Below are 16,845 nucleotides of genomic sequence, written 5' to 3'. Positions count from 1 at the left end.
GCGCAGTCGCCCCCCTAGGGGCTCTGCCTGGCCTCTCAGGAACCGAGCCCTGTAGCATATCTGCACATGCACAGGAGGTAGAGAGAATGTCTCGCCTAGGTGAGAAAAGCAGAAGTGCTGCTGCAACAGCATGTTTAACGTACATTGTAAAAAAAAAATCCATTGGCAGGAGAGGGGAGCAGGTAGGACAGCCCAAGATGTAATTTAAAGTGAAGGTCCGCTTTAAATCTACAGGTACAATAGGGTGTAATACTTCCCTGCTCTGCCAGGCTTCCCTCCATCTGTGTGACTGGTCCTCCAAATTATCCCCTCTAAAGCACTCCTGGCTAAGGTCACACACTTACCTCCTCACATACAATGTAGGACTAATACTCCTACATTGTGTATGATCAGGGGCGTAACTAGAAATAGCAGGGCCCCATAGCAAAATGCTGTATGGGGCCCCCCTGCAAACAGCCCCCCCCCCCCACAGCTGCCCTAGTGTCAATGCAGCGTGACCTGTGCCCAATGCAGCGTGACCTGTGCCCAATACAGCATGACCCGTGCCCAATACAGCGTGACCCGTGCCCAATACAGCGTGACCTGTGCCCCATACAGCCCCACCTATGCAGAGGAAGAGGCAAGCCACCCGGATCAGCAGAGAGCGGGATTGCCCGCTGTAATAGCTTTCATTTGAATTTCCTGTCTTCCCGGGGCTCATCGTCACATAGCCCCACCTCTTGGCCCGACGCCTTTGATAACGTCACATGTCCCGCATTGGATCAGTGTTCTGTCTATCAAATGCACCGGGCCAAAAGGTGGAGCTATGTGACGTGAGCCCCGGGAACACTGGAAGTTCTAATGAAAGCTCTTACATCGGGCAATTCAGCTCTCTGCTGATAGGGACAGCTCGCCTCTTCCTTTCCTCTCTCTTCCCCTGGCTGGGAGACTGTGCCGGCGGTGCTCTTATCCTCACTGGGCCCCACTCGGCTGCGGGCCCCATAGCGCCTGCATGGGTCGCTATGGTGGTAGTTACGCCCCTGTGTATGATGTTGTGAGGGGACTGCCCACAGACTGCAACATCAGGGAGTAGAGGAGAGCACTGGAGCCTGCCAGAGCAGGGAATGTGGTATATAATTGAGTGTCTTCCTCTACCCCCTAGAGTTAAGCATTTAACTCCTGCAACATTAAAGTGGAAGTCCATGTAAAAATTTAAAATTTTTGCATCTATAGACACCATGGATTTAACACTAACTTTTCTATCCCTGTAAAGAAAAAGTGAGTATACATACCTTGGAAGCTGATCTGATCCGCTCTGACCTGATCTCCAGCGGCGGAAGCTCTGTAGAGGACATGGCCAACAACGGCTATGAAATTAATGGGAAGTGACGTCACCCATAAAGTTACTATGGGGCTTCCATTGTCGTCCGTCTCCTCTGCACCCGCCTCTACAGTGAAGCCACGGATGACAGCTCAGCTTGGGATCAGGTCAGATTAGCTTCCAAAAAGGTATGTATACTAATTTTTTCCTCACAGGGATAAGGTTAGTGTTAGATCCGCAATGTCTATAGATGCAGGGATTTTAGTTTTTGCATGGACTTCCACTTTAATGGTGCAAGGTTTATTTGTTCCATCCTGAAGTTAAGCGTTAAAAGATCTGGATAGTGTGGAGCAAGGTTCTATCAGCTTGTGGGCAGGTGATTGATGCCCCTTGGATGCCCCTCTCAGGAGTACAGAACGTGCATTACAATCACAGTAAGCAGCCTGGAGTGGTGTCCTGCCTTGTCATACTAGATTCCGTGTGCTGTCTTTCTTTCATTAAATTTACTATGCCAGTATGTATTGTAATTATGGACAGGATTTTCCTTAATATTGATTTTCTAATCTCTTGCAATATTAGATTATAGGTCCTATTGGAAGGATTCTTGGATGAACAGACATCCCCTATGCAGTGTACCGTGGAGCTGATGAATTTGTATGTATTGTGTGGTACGAGCTGGGTAATATAAAAAGAACTTAACAGAAAAGTAGTGCATGTCCAAAGAGGTTATTTTACAGTATTATACAGAAGAAAAAAAAAAGAGAAGAAAATAAATTCAAGATAAAGAAAGAAAAAGATAAGAGCGATGTTCTGTATATCAAGTTATAGGTAAGACACCGTCACAGAGCACTCGCTAAATATGGATGACTGTCTGGCTGTTGGAGTCATCTGCATGTAGGTGACTGGCCGCCTATAATACTGATTATCAGGATTATGAAATATACTTGGCCTTATATTTAGTTTTGATACCTTTATTAGTAGGGTTGCACCGATACTAGTATCGGTATCCATGCCGATACCGAGTATTTGCAAGTATCTGTACTCGTGCAAATGCACGCAAACCAATACTTTCAGGCTCGGTTCTTTGAGCTGTCAGTGGGGATGAACAAATTTCCTCTGTTTAGCCCCTTATTGATTGATAAACAATTACATTTTTTTTTGTTTGCTTTGTTAGTGAATATTTTCGCACATAAATATTTACATATTTCACATTAAAAAAGAGCAAAATTAAAAAACAAAATCAATTTATTTCATTTGTAAATGACTTTTAAGTGCTTTGTACCATTGCTGACAGCTGAAGTGTAAACAAAACAGTTGCGGTAGGTGTCGGTAATTGGTATCGACGAGTACTAAAAAAAAAGCATCAGTACTTGTACTCGTCGTTAAAAAAAAAATGGTATCGGTGCATCCCTATTTATCAGTGTTAAAGTATTAAACTTGCATCAGATGGTGAACGGTAAACTGAAGTCTGACCTTGCTAACCTGTCAACTGCCTTACCAAACATACTGAAGCTTGTGAGTGAATATTCAATAGTTAGCTGTGTCCCCCCATTTCTGCATGCTCACCTTTTTTCTCTTGTTCATTGCCTTAATATTTTAGGCCTCCTATGCGAATTCCCTAGTATATAGATTTTGAGCATCCAGATTATGTTTGTTTAGTCATTCATTATAGGTGTCACACCTCAGGCTGTTCAATCCGTTCTCTCTAATTTTCTATAATACATAGTCCTGTTAATTGCTATTGCTCCTGTGTGGACTTAGGCTCGATTCACACCTATGCATGTTGCTTTTGAGCGTTTTTGGAGGTTTTTTTTCATGCTTGCCACGTTTTTGAGCAGCGTTTTTGCGGCGTTTTTGCCGCGATTTGCGTTTTGCGTTTTTTTTTTTTTTTTTTTTACAGTTTTTTTTTACAGTCTTAAAAAAAAAAAAAAACGGCAAAAACGCTGCAAAAACAGTGAACTTGCGTTTTTGATGCTTGTCCATTGAAATCCATTACATGCAAAACGCTGCTTTTTGCATGAAAAAAAGTCCCCGACCCTTTCCAAAAATGCAGAGAAACAAAAAAGCATTGATGTGAACATGTTCCATAGGAACCCATGTTAAAAATTTCCCGTGCATTTCTGCAAAATGCAAAATGCATCAAAAAACGCGCTAGTGTGAATGGAGCCTAAGGCTGCATTCACACCTTAGAGAGTTTTCAGCTTGTAAAACGCCCAACGAGCAAAATCCCATTCATTTCAATGGCACCGGTTCACATCTGAGCGTTTTTTCACCTGAAGAAAAATGCCTGAAGTTCAAAAAAGTACATGAGCTTCTTTTTGGGCAGATCATAGGTGTTTTTCTACTGTTTACATTTGTGACCTTTTGACCTGTGCAAAATCATGGTAAAAACATGCGACTTTCTGCCTGAAAACGAAACTCTCAGGTGTGAATGCAGCATGTTTGCTGTACTTTTTCTTTAAAACAATAAAAAAAAAAAAATGGAACCAAAATAGGAACTTCCTTTACATGATTGGATCATTGAAATGAATGCTTATTGAGTGAAGATCCTCCACTTTTAGTAAATCAGCCTCACGGTTTTGCAGCTTCAGATCATGCATTACAGCACAAACTTCATTGATATGTAGCACTACCCCCATAGGGATTGCAGGTGCCAGGGTTCCCCACTGCTGCACAGCCAGTCACATAACATTCAGCTTTCTTCAGACACGGTGAACAGTCCATGAGCTTTGGTTTTTTATGTTTTTATTAGGGGTAATAACTTGGATGGGGATAGGAATTATGGGATACCCAACTTGAAAGTGACAAAACCAGGGACAACTTCCTCCCTATATACAACTTAGTGCCCTGCCAGACCCACCTCCTGGAGATTGGCTAAGGGCCCCAAAATATGCAGGACAATGCCCATAGCCTCTGCCCTCTAGCTTCCAGAACATTATACAACATTCCAGAGCATTGGGGGGGGGGGGGGCGCACCAGAGAGATGCCTGTATGATTCATGCTCACCTGAACGCTAGTGACCCTGACCAAGTTGCAGACCCACAGGTTTTAAACATGAGTCAGAACATGCTTTTTCCTACTCTGATACTAGTAGCACACTAGAGGGTGCTACATATACAAAAGATCAGAATTTATTATCCACACTCCTATCCCTGCTCTATCCAAAATGAAAATAAAAGCGTTGGCCAGGTATATACTTGAATTCCAGTTTCTGGCTTGTTGACTTATCAGTACCATGCATTAAAATCATGGCTTTGATGGAGCACGGCTTGGGGGCGAATTAAACAGTATAACCAGACAAATTATGGTGAGGTGGGTTTAAAAACACCAGACCGCCCACTCATGAATCCTCAATTGTCAAATAGTTCCAGGAAATGGGGCACATAATCCTTGCAAGGCAAGATGGTACAAGGTTTTTGCCTCGTTACCTAAAATCTCCCATCAAATCCTGAACAGCTGTTGGAGGTTCACAGATCCAACCATTCTGGAGTGAGGTACTTACCACAATTAAACAGCTCACCTTTGTTGACTTAAAGTGATTTTTTTTTTTTACATAAAATAACAAAGACTATACAAACATGCTCTACTTGCCTACTCTGTGTAGTGGTTTTGCACAGGGCAGCCCGGATCCTCCTCTTCTCGGTTCCCTGGCTGAAGCTCCTGGTCCCTCCCTCCTGTTGAGAGCTCCCACAGCAAGCAGCCTGCTATAGGGGCACCCGAGCCGAGCTGCAGCTCCGTGTGTCCATTCAGACAAGGAGCTGTGGCTTTTTATCTTAATGCATAGAATGCATTAAGATAAAAAAAAACCTTCTGACTTTACAACCACTTTAAAATCGAAGTTCGGGAATTGAAAAAAAAAAACCAAAACAAACAATTATACTCACCTAAGTGAATGCAGCAGCAGTCTGATATGGCATCTGTCTCCTGCCGCCTCTAAGGCAGAGAACTAAGCAATTAAAAGACCACTGATCCTCAGTTCTCAGTCTTCAGTGAGCAGAGAGCTGGTGACTGTCAGTCATCGGCTCTCTGCTCTGCCCCTCTGGCACTCACTGGAGCGCCGGGCTGCTCAGGGGGCGGGTGCAGCTAGCTCAATCTCAAAGTGGCTCATTAAGAGGCTGAGCCAGCTGCCGGCCCAGGCATCTGGGTGGATTCCGACATTAAAATCGGGATTGAACTAGAGCCTGGACAGGCTGGAGGCTAAGGTTCGCTGTCAGCTGAAAATGGGTCACAGGAGTGCAGAACAAAGTGCTCTCCTTTGACCCACAGGAGAAGTAGGGCCAAATGAGCTTTGGCCCTACTTTTCCTTTAAAGTGGCTGTAAACCCGATATTTGAGCTGGGCACACATCTGCAGTATTTTCTTATCTCTCTTCAAAGCCCCAAGTCCCATGGCTTTCTCCTGCTTCGTTCTTCTGTTATCAGCATGATAACTTCTGAAAAGTTACCTGTCAACTGTGATAAAGCCAGCCTGAATTTTGCATCAGGGTGGGTGCTATAAATAGATTAGCAGAGAGCTGGTCTATTCACAGCAGAGCTCTGCAAGTCTCTGCCTATGTGGAGTGTGGGTGTGCGTCTTTCCTCCAAATCAGCTGTGTATGGCAAGAATCCACACTCACAGGTGAATCAGGAAGAGAAAATTATAACAGGCTGTGCACATTCTAAACAGTATATAAAGCTGAAGACAGCAGATATACATGTAAAACGTATATAGGAGGATTTGTTTAATCTCTGTGCATCCATCTGAGGCTGTTCACTTCACTGGGTATATGTGAGGGTTTACATACACTTTAAGCCACAATCCTGCTGCATCTGACCTAGAGACTCATTGCCAAATATAAAGCTCCACTTACTGTCCACCTGCTGTGAAAGCTTGTATTCCGCTACTCTGGAAGAAGACTCATCCACCCTCAAAGTCTGAGGTTTGTTAAGGTAGATAACATTATTACGATGGAATACTGCACAACTTGGACGAGAAATTCAGGTTGACAAGGAGACCCTGCCGCTACTTTACCACTACAGATGTATACTTGAGTGCCATGTCACAAAACATTGCCACTTATCTACGTTTGTTCCTAGGCTACTTAACCTCTATTACCTTACCTGACCCTGCCACATTTCCCCTTCCCCATCCAAGGAGAGTAGATACCTTCTCTTCTGCAGTCTAAAGCACCTTGATTTACGTTACCTCAGTTATTTCCTTTCTTCTCTTTTCATTACTTATCCTGGTCGTTATCTTTTTCGCAAACCTCATCTGGTTCAATGTTTAGCCTTCAGTATACTGTAAATGCCAACCTGCACGCCTCTTAAAGAGGTTGTAAAGCTTAGTTTGTTTTCTGTTTAAATAACATGTCAAATTTACCTCCTCTGTGCAGGGGTATTCTGGGGTCCCCCCGTGGCACTCCTGGCTCCTCCTCTTCTCTAGTGCCCCCACGGAGAGCCGCATTTCACAGGGGCACTCGTGCAGTCACGCTTCCGAGTCCTGCTGCATCCATTGACAAAGACAACAAGACTCATCCCCGCGTCACTGGATTTGATTGACAGCAGCGGGGGCCAATGGCTCCTGCTGCTATCAATCTATCCAATGAGGATCCAAGACAAAAGGTTTTTCACCTTAACCACTTCAGCCCCAGAAGAATTTACCCCCTTCCTGACCAGAGCACTTTTTGCAATTCGGCATTGCGTCGCTTTAACTGACAATTGTGCGGTCGTGCGACGTTGTACCCAAACAAAATTGACGTCCTTTTTTTCCCACAAATAGAGCTTTCTTTTGGTGGTATTTGATCGCCTCTGCGTTTTTATTTTTTGCGCTATAAACAAAAAAAAAGCGACAATTTTGAAAAAAAAGCATTATTTTTTACTTTTTGCTATAATAAATATCCCCCAAAAATATTAAAAAAAAAAAAAAACAATTTTTTTCCTCAGTTTGGGCCAATATGTATTCTTCTACATATTTTTGAAAAAAAAAAAAAAAAAAAAAAAAAGAAAAAAGCAATAAGCTTATATTGATTGGTTTGCGCAAAAGTTATAGCATCTACAAAATAGGGGATAGAGTTACAGCATTTTTATTTATTTATTTTTTTACTAGTAATGGCGCCGATCTGCGATTTTTATCATGAGTGCAACATTATGGTGGAAACATCGGTGCAACATTATGGTGGAAACATCGGACAATTGACACATTTTTGGAACCATTGGCATTAATACAGCGATCATTGTGATTAAAAATGCATTGAATACTGTAAAAATATGTCACTGGCAGTGAAGGGGTTAACACTAGGGGGTGGTGAAGGGGTTAACTGTGTTCCCTGGGAGGTGATTCTAACTGAAGGGGGAGGAACTAACTACAGGAAGTGACAGATCGTGGTTCCTAGCCAAGAGGAACACATGATCTGTCACTCCTTGCAGAACAGAACAGGGAAGTGTGTGTTTACACACACTCATCCCTGTTCTGTGTCTCATGGTCAGGATCGCTCGTGGCGGGCAGTCATCGCGACCATCGGCACTCCCGCTGTGCATCATGCGCCTGCTATCCGGACCCCGCGAGATCACGAACAGCAACGTGATTTCGCACAGGGGAGCCAGCCTGCCGCAGTAAAACTGCGGTGGCTGGTCTGGAAATGGTTAATGCATAGAATACATTAACGTAAAAAAACATGAGGGTTTACAACCCCTTTAACATGTACATTACTGGAATGTCGGTACAGTTGTTCCTACTCACCGCCCTCCCCCCTTTTTCTTTACTTGAACCTTCAGAGTATTTTGTAATATATGTAGGACTATGATGGATAATTCCTTATCACTATCTATGTTTGCCGTTGGAACTTCTTATCTGGTTATGATATAATAGATTCGTTTACAATGTGAGAATAATAAAAGATATAAAAAAAGGGAGCACCAAACAGCCCTCCAAAAAACACTAGTGAAAAGTCCTCCTTAATTGGAAGTGATACATGCAGTGGCCTTCTTCTAGTTTAACATCTAAAAAATAAGGGGGTTTATTCTTCATTTCAGGGCAGTGGACAAAAGTCTTACAAATCATTCAGATAGCAAACAATTTCTTAGTTTATGGATACTGTATGTCCTGAAGTAAATGCTTCAGGGTGTGCTGATGTGAGGAGTCACATGAACAGCAGAGTAGGAAATAACAATACTTCCTCTGATCTTCCGACCCGGGTTGTACTGCATATTTTGGCATTCAGGCGAAGAAGTGATACAAGTGAGGTAATTTATAGACAGAGCCGGTTCACACTGAGGCAGCACGACTTGCAGCGCGACTGCCTCAGGCGACCTGCACACGACAGCAGCGGCGACTTGCAAAGCGACTTCTATATAGAAGTCAATGCAAGTCACCTCAAGTCGCCCCCAAAGTAGTACAGGAACCTTTTTCTAAGTCGGAACGACTTGAGTCGCTCCTATTAGAATGGTTCCATTGTACAGAACGGAACGCGACTTGTCGGGCGGCTAAGTCGCCTGACAAGTCATCCCAGTGTGAACCGGCTCTATAGGTAATTTTTTTGGGTGAAAAACAAACATTTTTAAGTCCAATTTATTTATATAACATTTGGGGCAAAGAAATATACAGAAGGATATGGAAATGTTTAACATGTATAAACCATGTTTTCCCCCTAAGCAACAACCCTGTTTTGCTTGGTTTTCTTCATAGTAAACTACCTCTACTGTTGAATTTAATTAAGTTTCAGCTATGGATGCAGGTCATCAGAAATCCCTCCATGTACAACAAAGTGAAGTGATGTGTATTAGTTTCTAATACACATTGGCAATAATACTCTCATAGCCAGTGGGAACAAAGGGACACTCCAAAGTGACTAAACTAACACATCTTAAAGTGTAAGTTAATAGTATGTTTGTTAAAGTATGTAAACCCTTACAATTAACTTCTCTTATTTGCTCTCTTTTAGTCTGTTAAATATACCATTAAAAGCATTCTGTTAAACATGTTAGGCAAGTAGTAACACTTGTGGCCTGACAGGGCACTTTCACCACTTATGTACTGATGCGCATTTTTGGCACTGGATGTTGCACCTTTGTACCTTTAGACCCCATTCACACAGGGGCAACACGACTTGCAGGTCGCCTCAGCGAGGCGACCTGCAAACGACTGCCCGGGCGACTTGCAAAACGACTTCTGTATAGAAGTCTATGCAAGTCGCCCCAAGTCGCCCCCGAAGTCGTACAGGAACCTTTTTCTAAGTCGGAGCGACTTGCGTCGCTCCCCTTAGAACGGTTCCATAGCACAGAACGTGAGGCGACTTGTCAGGCGACTAGGTCGCCTGACAAGTCGTCCCTGTGTGAATGGGCTCTTACCATTCATTTCAATGGAGCAATTAAATCAGTATTTGATCTTTAATCAGTTTCCCCCCCACCTGGACAAACACTTCCCTCCCAATCCAGAGATCTTTACTCTGCAGGAACCAGTTAAAACACCACATATAAAACATATTGGCAGATGGCACTCTGAAGGTTGTGTGACCGAGACGGAGATCTCCTCCCAGGTTTTTTGAAACCAGGCAGAGAAGCAGTGGGTAGTCCAAGAGACCGCCATCTAACCCCCCAGTACAGACTCTCTCCAAAATAGGCCCAATCAGTTTAGACCCCCAGTACAGACATCCCTAGTGCAGATCTCCTTGCCGATCAGAGGCAGTTCAGAGTGAGGAAAGTCTTCCCTCAGCTGTGTCATGTGACTGGAGCGAAGCAACTGGCTCTGAACTACCACTGCCAGCAGTGGCGGCTGGTGCTCAATATTTGGGGGGGGGGGGCGGCACACAAACAAACCTCCCCCCCTTACTCGCACTGCCATCACCACAAGCCACCCCCTTGCCGAAGACAGTCAGGAGGCCGCGATAGGAGGCCTTACCTTGAGGAGGCAGATGGGAGCCGAGATTCAGCGAGGGAAGAGCCAGGGGAAGAGCCCGGGCTTTACTTCCAGGCAGAACTAGAAGTGACCGGGGCTTTTTCTCCCTACCAAAAACAGGAAGTGGGTCCTGAGACTCCCTGGCCAATCGGGTCTCAGGAGATGCTTCCCAATTGACTGGGAGGAGAATCAGGAAGACGATAGAAAATATGAATTCGCTATTGTCACACAAGTGGATGGACTCACTACGCCCCAAGCCCACTTTTTTTTTAAGCAAAATTTGAGCCTTAGGCTCCAATCACGCACTTAAAAAAATAAAAATGAAATAAAACCATTGGAATCTATGCATCTGGCGCCCTGCATGTAGTTTAATGGGCTGGACGCATGGATGGGAGGGGCGGCACCCCTGCGTCCCTAATGGACAGGCCACTATTGGCTGCCAGACAGGTAATGACAGCAACACAAAATGTCAGCCGGCCAGAACCCCAGAATGCCGGTACCCAGTGTGGACCACCAATTGTTTTCAACTGATTAGAATAGGAAAATGTTTGCAGTCTTTACTTGGTGCTCAACTCTCTGCCATACACTTACTAATAAAACTGAAATGCATAATGTGTAATGAGCACATTCACAGCAGAAAACAACTGGCAGCATATTTTCCCAGTTCTTTTATTACAGCTTTTTGTGGCACAATATATATTTTGAACAAAGTCATTTTTCACATTATATAATAAAGTACAGAACTTAAAACAGACATCCATCCTACAAACACCCTTTTACTTTAAGAAATGGGCATTGCAAAATATTTATGTACTTAAATTCCATCATCTGTATATTTAATATCTACACAGTAAATCTAAAACCCAGATGAAATGACGTTAAAGTGCTCCTTGCACACTGTGGCTTCTTTCAATTTGTAATTTTGGTGGTTGTGAGGATGTTAACTCTGTATTCTCCAGGAGCGAAAACTGAAATAGGTGCTTACAGCATAACATACGGTAACCAGGAATGCAAAGAACTGAAACGAGAAAAATAGGAATTCCTAAATAAAAAAATTGTACTTTCTTAAAAATAAAATGATTATATAATATATATTATACACACACACATATATATATATATATATATATATATATATATATATACACACATATATACACATATACATACATACATACACATATACACACACACACACACATACACATATACACACACACACATACACAGTGGGGACGGAATGTATTCAGACCCCCTTAAATTTTTCACTCTATGTTATATTGCAGCCATTTGCTAAAATCATTTAAGTTCATGTTTTTTTTTCCTCATTAATGTACACACAGCACCCCATATTGACTGAAAAACACAGAATTGTTGACATTTTTGAAGATTTATTAAAAAAGAAAAAACTGAAATATCACAGGGACCTCAGCCACAGTGATCTTTGGGTTCTTCTTTAACTCTCTCACCAAGGCTCTTCTCTCCCGATAGCACAGCTTGGCCAGAAGGCCAGCTCTAGGAAGGGTTCTGGTCATTCCAAACATTTTCCATTTAAGGATTATGGAGGCCACTGTGCTCTTAGGAACCTTAAGTGCAGCAGATTTTTTTTTTTTTTGCAACCTTGGCCAGATCTGTGCCTTGCCACAATTCTGTCTCTGAGCTCTTCAGGCAGTTCCTTTGACCTCATGATTCTCATTTGCTCTGACATGCACTGTGAGCTGTAAGGTCTTATATAGACAGCTGTGTGGCTGTCCTAATCAAGTTCAATCAGTATAATCAAACACAGCTGGACTCAAATGAAGGCGCAGAACCATCTCAAGGATGATCAGAAGAAATGGACAGCACCTGAATTAAATATATGAGTGTCACAGCAAAGGGTCTGAATACTAAAGACCATGTGATATTTCAGTTTTTCTTTTTTAATAAATCTGCAAAAATGTCAACAATTCTGTGTTTTTCTGTCAATATGGGGTGCTGTGTGTACATTAATGAGGAAAAAAACATGAACTTAAATGATTTTAGCAAATGGCTGCAATAGAATAAAGAGTGAAAAATTTAAGGGGGTCTGACCACTTTCCGTCCCCACTGTATATAAAATTCACACATGGTGATAGATCCTTCTCTAATCTATGTGATCTATAGATCGGCGCTTCTCAACTCCAGTCCTCCAGTCTCTTTGTTGATCTCCGCTGAGCCGGCGGATGACACGTCCCTCTCGGCTCACTGAGTGGGGAGAGGCTTGTCGAGTGCCGCTGGTTGCTATGGAGAGAACGGACACCATGTCCGTTTTCATCAGATCTCACCCGATCCGATAGGGACGGATCCAAACGTAGGGCCATCCGTCTGATTTTAGCGGATCGGACCGGGTCGGATATCAGCGGGCAGGAGGTCACTGCTGACATCTGTCGCTCCATAGACTAACATGGAGCGCCCGTTCAGGTCCGCCAACAAAACTGACAGGCAGACCTGAACAGTCCGTTCGTGTGAAAGGGGCCTAAGTAATTACCACAGCTGTTTCATCTGAGGGAAATCCTGAAAACATAACCTGTTGGGGTGCCTTGAGGACTGGAGTTGAGAAACAATGCTATAGATCACCATGCAAGAAGGGTAATCTATATAGGCTGCCTTTACTGATCTGGTTCTGACAATGCTAGCTTCCTGGCAGTCCACATTTATCCAGTAGCTTCAAAACCAGAGTAACTGACCAAAGCACACATATACAGATCAGGAGTTCTGGTTTCTCTAGCCGTGTATAGTGTACATGTTTTCTGATGCAATCCACTGCCATTGTTTCTAACCTACCATAGGATGTCATTTTCTTTTCAAATACTGTATGATATTCACAGATACAGTACATATAGCAATTAACTTCCATGGTTACTGGCCCTGATCCTATACCTACTACACTTAAAATGTTGTTTAGTGAGATTGCCCATCACTATAATAGGACAGAGTAAGGTACAGGAGGGGGCAAGCCAAAGCCAGCAACCACAGTAGTGGGTCACCATTTGCATAACAAAGCACTCAATTTTTCTGGATGCCTGCAGTGATCTACAGAGATTTGGATCTAGACCCTTCCACAAACCTTGTGTCTTACCACCAGCTTGGTTCAGCAACGACCTTGTCAATACTGATCTCTGGATATACAAACATCATGCAGTGTAGCATATGACTGCTCTAGCAGAAATGCCTGGCTTTTAGAACTGCATATATGAAATTTATGGACAAAGCATTCATTTTACATTTGATCGATTTGAGAGTATATTCGGTTGTGTTTTATGTGCTCTGAAGATGACAGTGCCATAAAATTAACATCGTGTATATTATCAAGTACAGCTCAGCCAGTTACTGAAAACATCTCTTCGCATCCAGTTTAATTTTATTTTTTTCAATTGCTTTTGATTCACCTTGAAAAAACAGATCTACCAGTGTTTACAAGGGTCACATAACAATATAGTTGTTCTATCAAAGTCTGTAATACAAGTCAGTTTAAGTACAGGCAGAGACGTAGACAAATCAAAATATTATGTATGCTGCATTCCATGTATTTTTCCTGTCATTGGTTACACAAACTTGTCCAAGTTATTTTGTCACCATCGCAAAATCATTTATTTTCTAATAGAAATGATAGAAAAAAAAAAAAAGGAAGAAACATTCATTCAGTTACTAAAATGAAGATTCTAACACCTGTTTGTACAATAGACTATTCTGTCAGGCTTCATGTACACTGGCAGCTCCTAAACTTGAGCTTAGGAGCATTTGGCATCTTTTTGCCAAAGCTCCTAAACTCATCCTCATAACAGCGTATTTGTCAATGTACACATAGGGGGTTCTTTACGAAAGGCAAATCCACAATGCACTACAAGTGCAAAGTGCACTAAAAATTGCACTGAAAGTGCACTTGGAAGTGCAGTCGCTGTAAATCTGAGGGGTAGATCTGAAATGAGGACATCTGCTGATTTTATTATCCAATCACGTGCAAGCTAAAATGTTTTTTATTTTCCTTGCATGTCCCCCTCAGATCTACAGCGACTGCACTTCCAAGTGCATTTTCAGTGCAATTTCAAGTGCACTTTGCACTTGTAGTTTACACTTGCAGTGCAAAAAGGATTTGCCTTTCGTAAATAACTCCCATAGGCTTTTAGTAGAGTTTAGGAGCTATTGCGGTTAGGTGAAATTCAACCTCCCTCTTCTGAACGCAGAAGAATCATGTTCAGTATAGGACTGTTTTGATCGGTGCAGCAACGGGAAATGTGAACGTTTTGAGTTTTCCCACAGCCACGGTAAATGGGAGGCCAAGTGAACATTAAGTCTTAGCATGGTGAATTATAGATTCCAAATACCACTATTGGGGTCTGCAATCAATCAGCCAATTCCCATACCAATTCCCATCCCAGACTGTAATAAGGGTGGCGTTCATGAAGGACCTTGTATGTTAGTCTCTAGGACAAAACAGCATGTTTGTTGTAGGCATCCTTCTGTTGAATTGCAATCAATTTTCTTTTTGCATAAAAAAGAGGAACAATCACATAAACGTCTTGTGTGCATTCTCTAGGAGGATAGTCAGAAGAAACCCAGTAGGCATGCTGTCCGGTTAAAAAGGTATTCTGTATATCAAGTAGTTGTAAAATAAAATCTGTGACCTGTGGCCAAAACAGTTGAGGTTTAGGGCAACAGTGGGGGAAATCCTGATCTCTGCTTTTGTGACAAGACAAAGGGTAATTTCCCCATCCTGTATAGTCTAGTCAAGGTGCAATAGATGCTGTGCAGGTATCCAATATGTGTAATTTAATTCTGGAAGAGACAACCAGATAAAAAGGGATTGTAAAGTCTCCTTGCATTTACTTCCACCAGATTAGGTAAATCATATTTCCATTTGGATTCAGGTCTATCACTTTTCATATATTTCGACGCAAGCAATTTTGCATAGTTGTGGGAGAGAGCTTCTGGTTCTCTGATGAGCAAATCATTAATAATGGCAGTTTGAATGAAACTTTTCCAGAGATGAATTGGTCAAAAGCAGCATGGCGGAGTTGTGGGCATTTGTATAAAAAACAAAATTATGGCAATGAGTAGTGTTCTCAACGTTGCGTTAAAAGTTATTGTTATAGTATAGTTAATACTATGTTAATACTCGAATCCCGAATTGTCCAAATCCATTTTTGTGGGAAATGCTGAAGGATACCTTAAGTGATAATCTAGGTGTAGGCTGTCCCCATATGTAAGAATATATTAAGGAATTCAACACAATATTTTCAATGTTCTATATACAGGGCCATTAGCAAGGATATTAGAATTTAGTTGGGTATACCAGACTGATTCTGCTCAATTTAAAGTGCGAGATTTTGCAAGTGTGGCACTTTCAACCTGAAAGAGGCAAGATGGGAAGTTTCATTTTTTTCTGATCTGATTCTCATATCTTCTTAAATCGGATCTTCAGATCACACTGGATGGCAAGAAAATTCAACAGGCTGGTTGTACCAAGGTCAATTGATCGATTAACTTGGTACATTCAGCCTGCCCATTAACAGTTAGAATCTCAGCCGGTTCCTGCTGAGATTCGAACTGTGTATGGCCGGCCTTACGATGCCTTTTAGCCAGGGGCAGCTGGTGCTCAAAATTTTTTTTGGGGGGGCGGCACAAACTAACTAGTCCCAAGACTCCCTGGCCAATAGGGGTTTCCCGATTGGCTGGGAGGAGAATGAGGAAGACAATAGTGAATATTAAGTTTGCCATTGTCACTCAAGGGGGTGTGCCCAGGATGCATTGCTCTGCACCCCGAGCCCACCCTTTTTTTGAAGCCTGTTAGAACCTCTGGCTCTAATCACGTGCTAAAAAAAAAAAAAAAAAAATTCATTGGAATTCATGCTTCCAGCACCCCACATGTAGATTAGGTGGCCGGACGCATGGATGGGGGAGCGGCGTCCCTTATAAATGGGCCACGACTGCTAGTAGCCATGTCAAAGAGGAGTGAGGGTCTACCAAATACACAATCATATCATCCGCATGTAGGGACACTCGCTTCCCTACTGAATGAGTTTCCAGCCCTGAATATGTGAAGTTGCACAAGGAATTTCAGCAAGAGGCACTATGGCTAAGTGGAGAGAATGGACATCTTGGTCTCATTCCTGGAATGTATTAAGAAGCTTTCTGTTATGAGACTAATGCTCAGTTTGGCTTTCAGTTCACTGTAAAGTTGTGTTGCCCATTTAATAAAGTTAGGGAGAATCCAAATTTTCAATGATGCAGCTATCCTGCTGCTAACATTATCACGTGTCATTTGTAGGTTGGTAGACAGTCTCCTAATGTTAGCATTTGTAGCTCAGCCAGGTATAAATCCCATTTGAGCTGATGTGGCCAGATACGTCATACACTTTTTAAATAAAAGGGCCAAAACCCTAGCCAGTATTTTGGCATCAGTATTAATAGGCGATATCAAGCAATAGGATTCAAACTTCAAAATGCCTTGCTGAGAATATATTACGCTACTACTATGTTTGAAGCAAGAAAAAAAAAAAACAAAAAAAAAAAAACAAAAACACTTTACTGTTTTTGTCCATGTATTGAATATCGTTTTGGTACAAAGGTTCATGTTAACTACCATCTAGAACTGTCTGAGTTTATTATGGGTATCTATTGTGGTAGATTTAACTTCTGTAAAAAAAAAAAAAAAAT

The 16,845-nt window shown here is 42.3% G+C and overlaps 1 protein-coding gene across 3 annotated transcripts in view; it reads right to left on the bottom strand.

The window, feature by feature from the left end:
* Nucleotides 1–10,823: 10,823 nt before the first annotated feature.
* Nucleotides 10,824–16,845, bottom strand: part of CMTM8 (CKLF like MARVEL transmembrane domain containing 8) — a 136,386-nt gene continuing 130,364 nt past the window's right edge. For all 3 annotated transcript variants that reach the window (XM_073630293.1, XM_073630294.1, XM_073630295.1), the window contains one exon: nucleotides 10,824–11,188. In XM_073630293.1, coding sequence (XP_073486394.1) covers nucleotides 11,111–11,188 — 78 coding nt within the window. In that variant the 3' untranslated portion in view covers nucleotides 10,824–11,110. The remainder of the gene's footprint in view (nucleotides 11,189–16,845) is intronic.

Source organism: Aquarana catesbeiana, linkage group LG05 (genome assembly GCF_042186555.1).
Source record: "Aquarana catesbeiana isolate 2022-GZ linkage group LG05, ASM4218655v1, whole genome shotgun sequence".
NCBI lineage: Eukaryota > Metazoa > Chordata > Amphibia > Anura > Ranidae > Aquarana > Aquarana catesbeiana.
The sequence above is the reverse complement of the archived record's forward strand: the minus strand, read 5'-3'. Positions and strand labels throughout refer to the sequence as shown.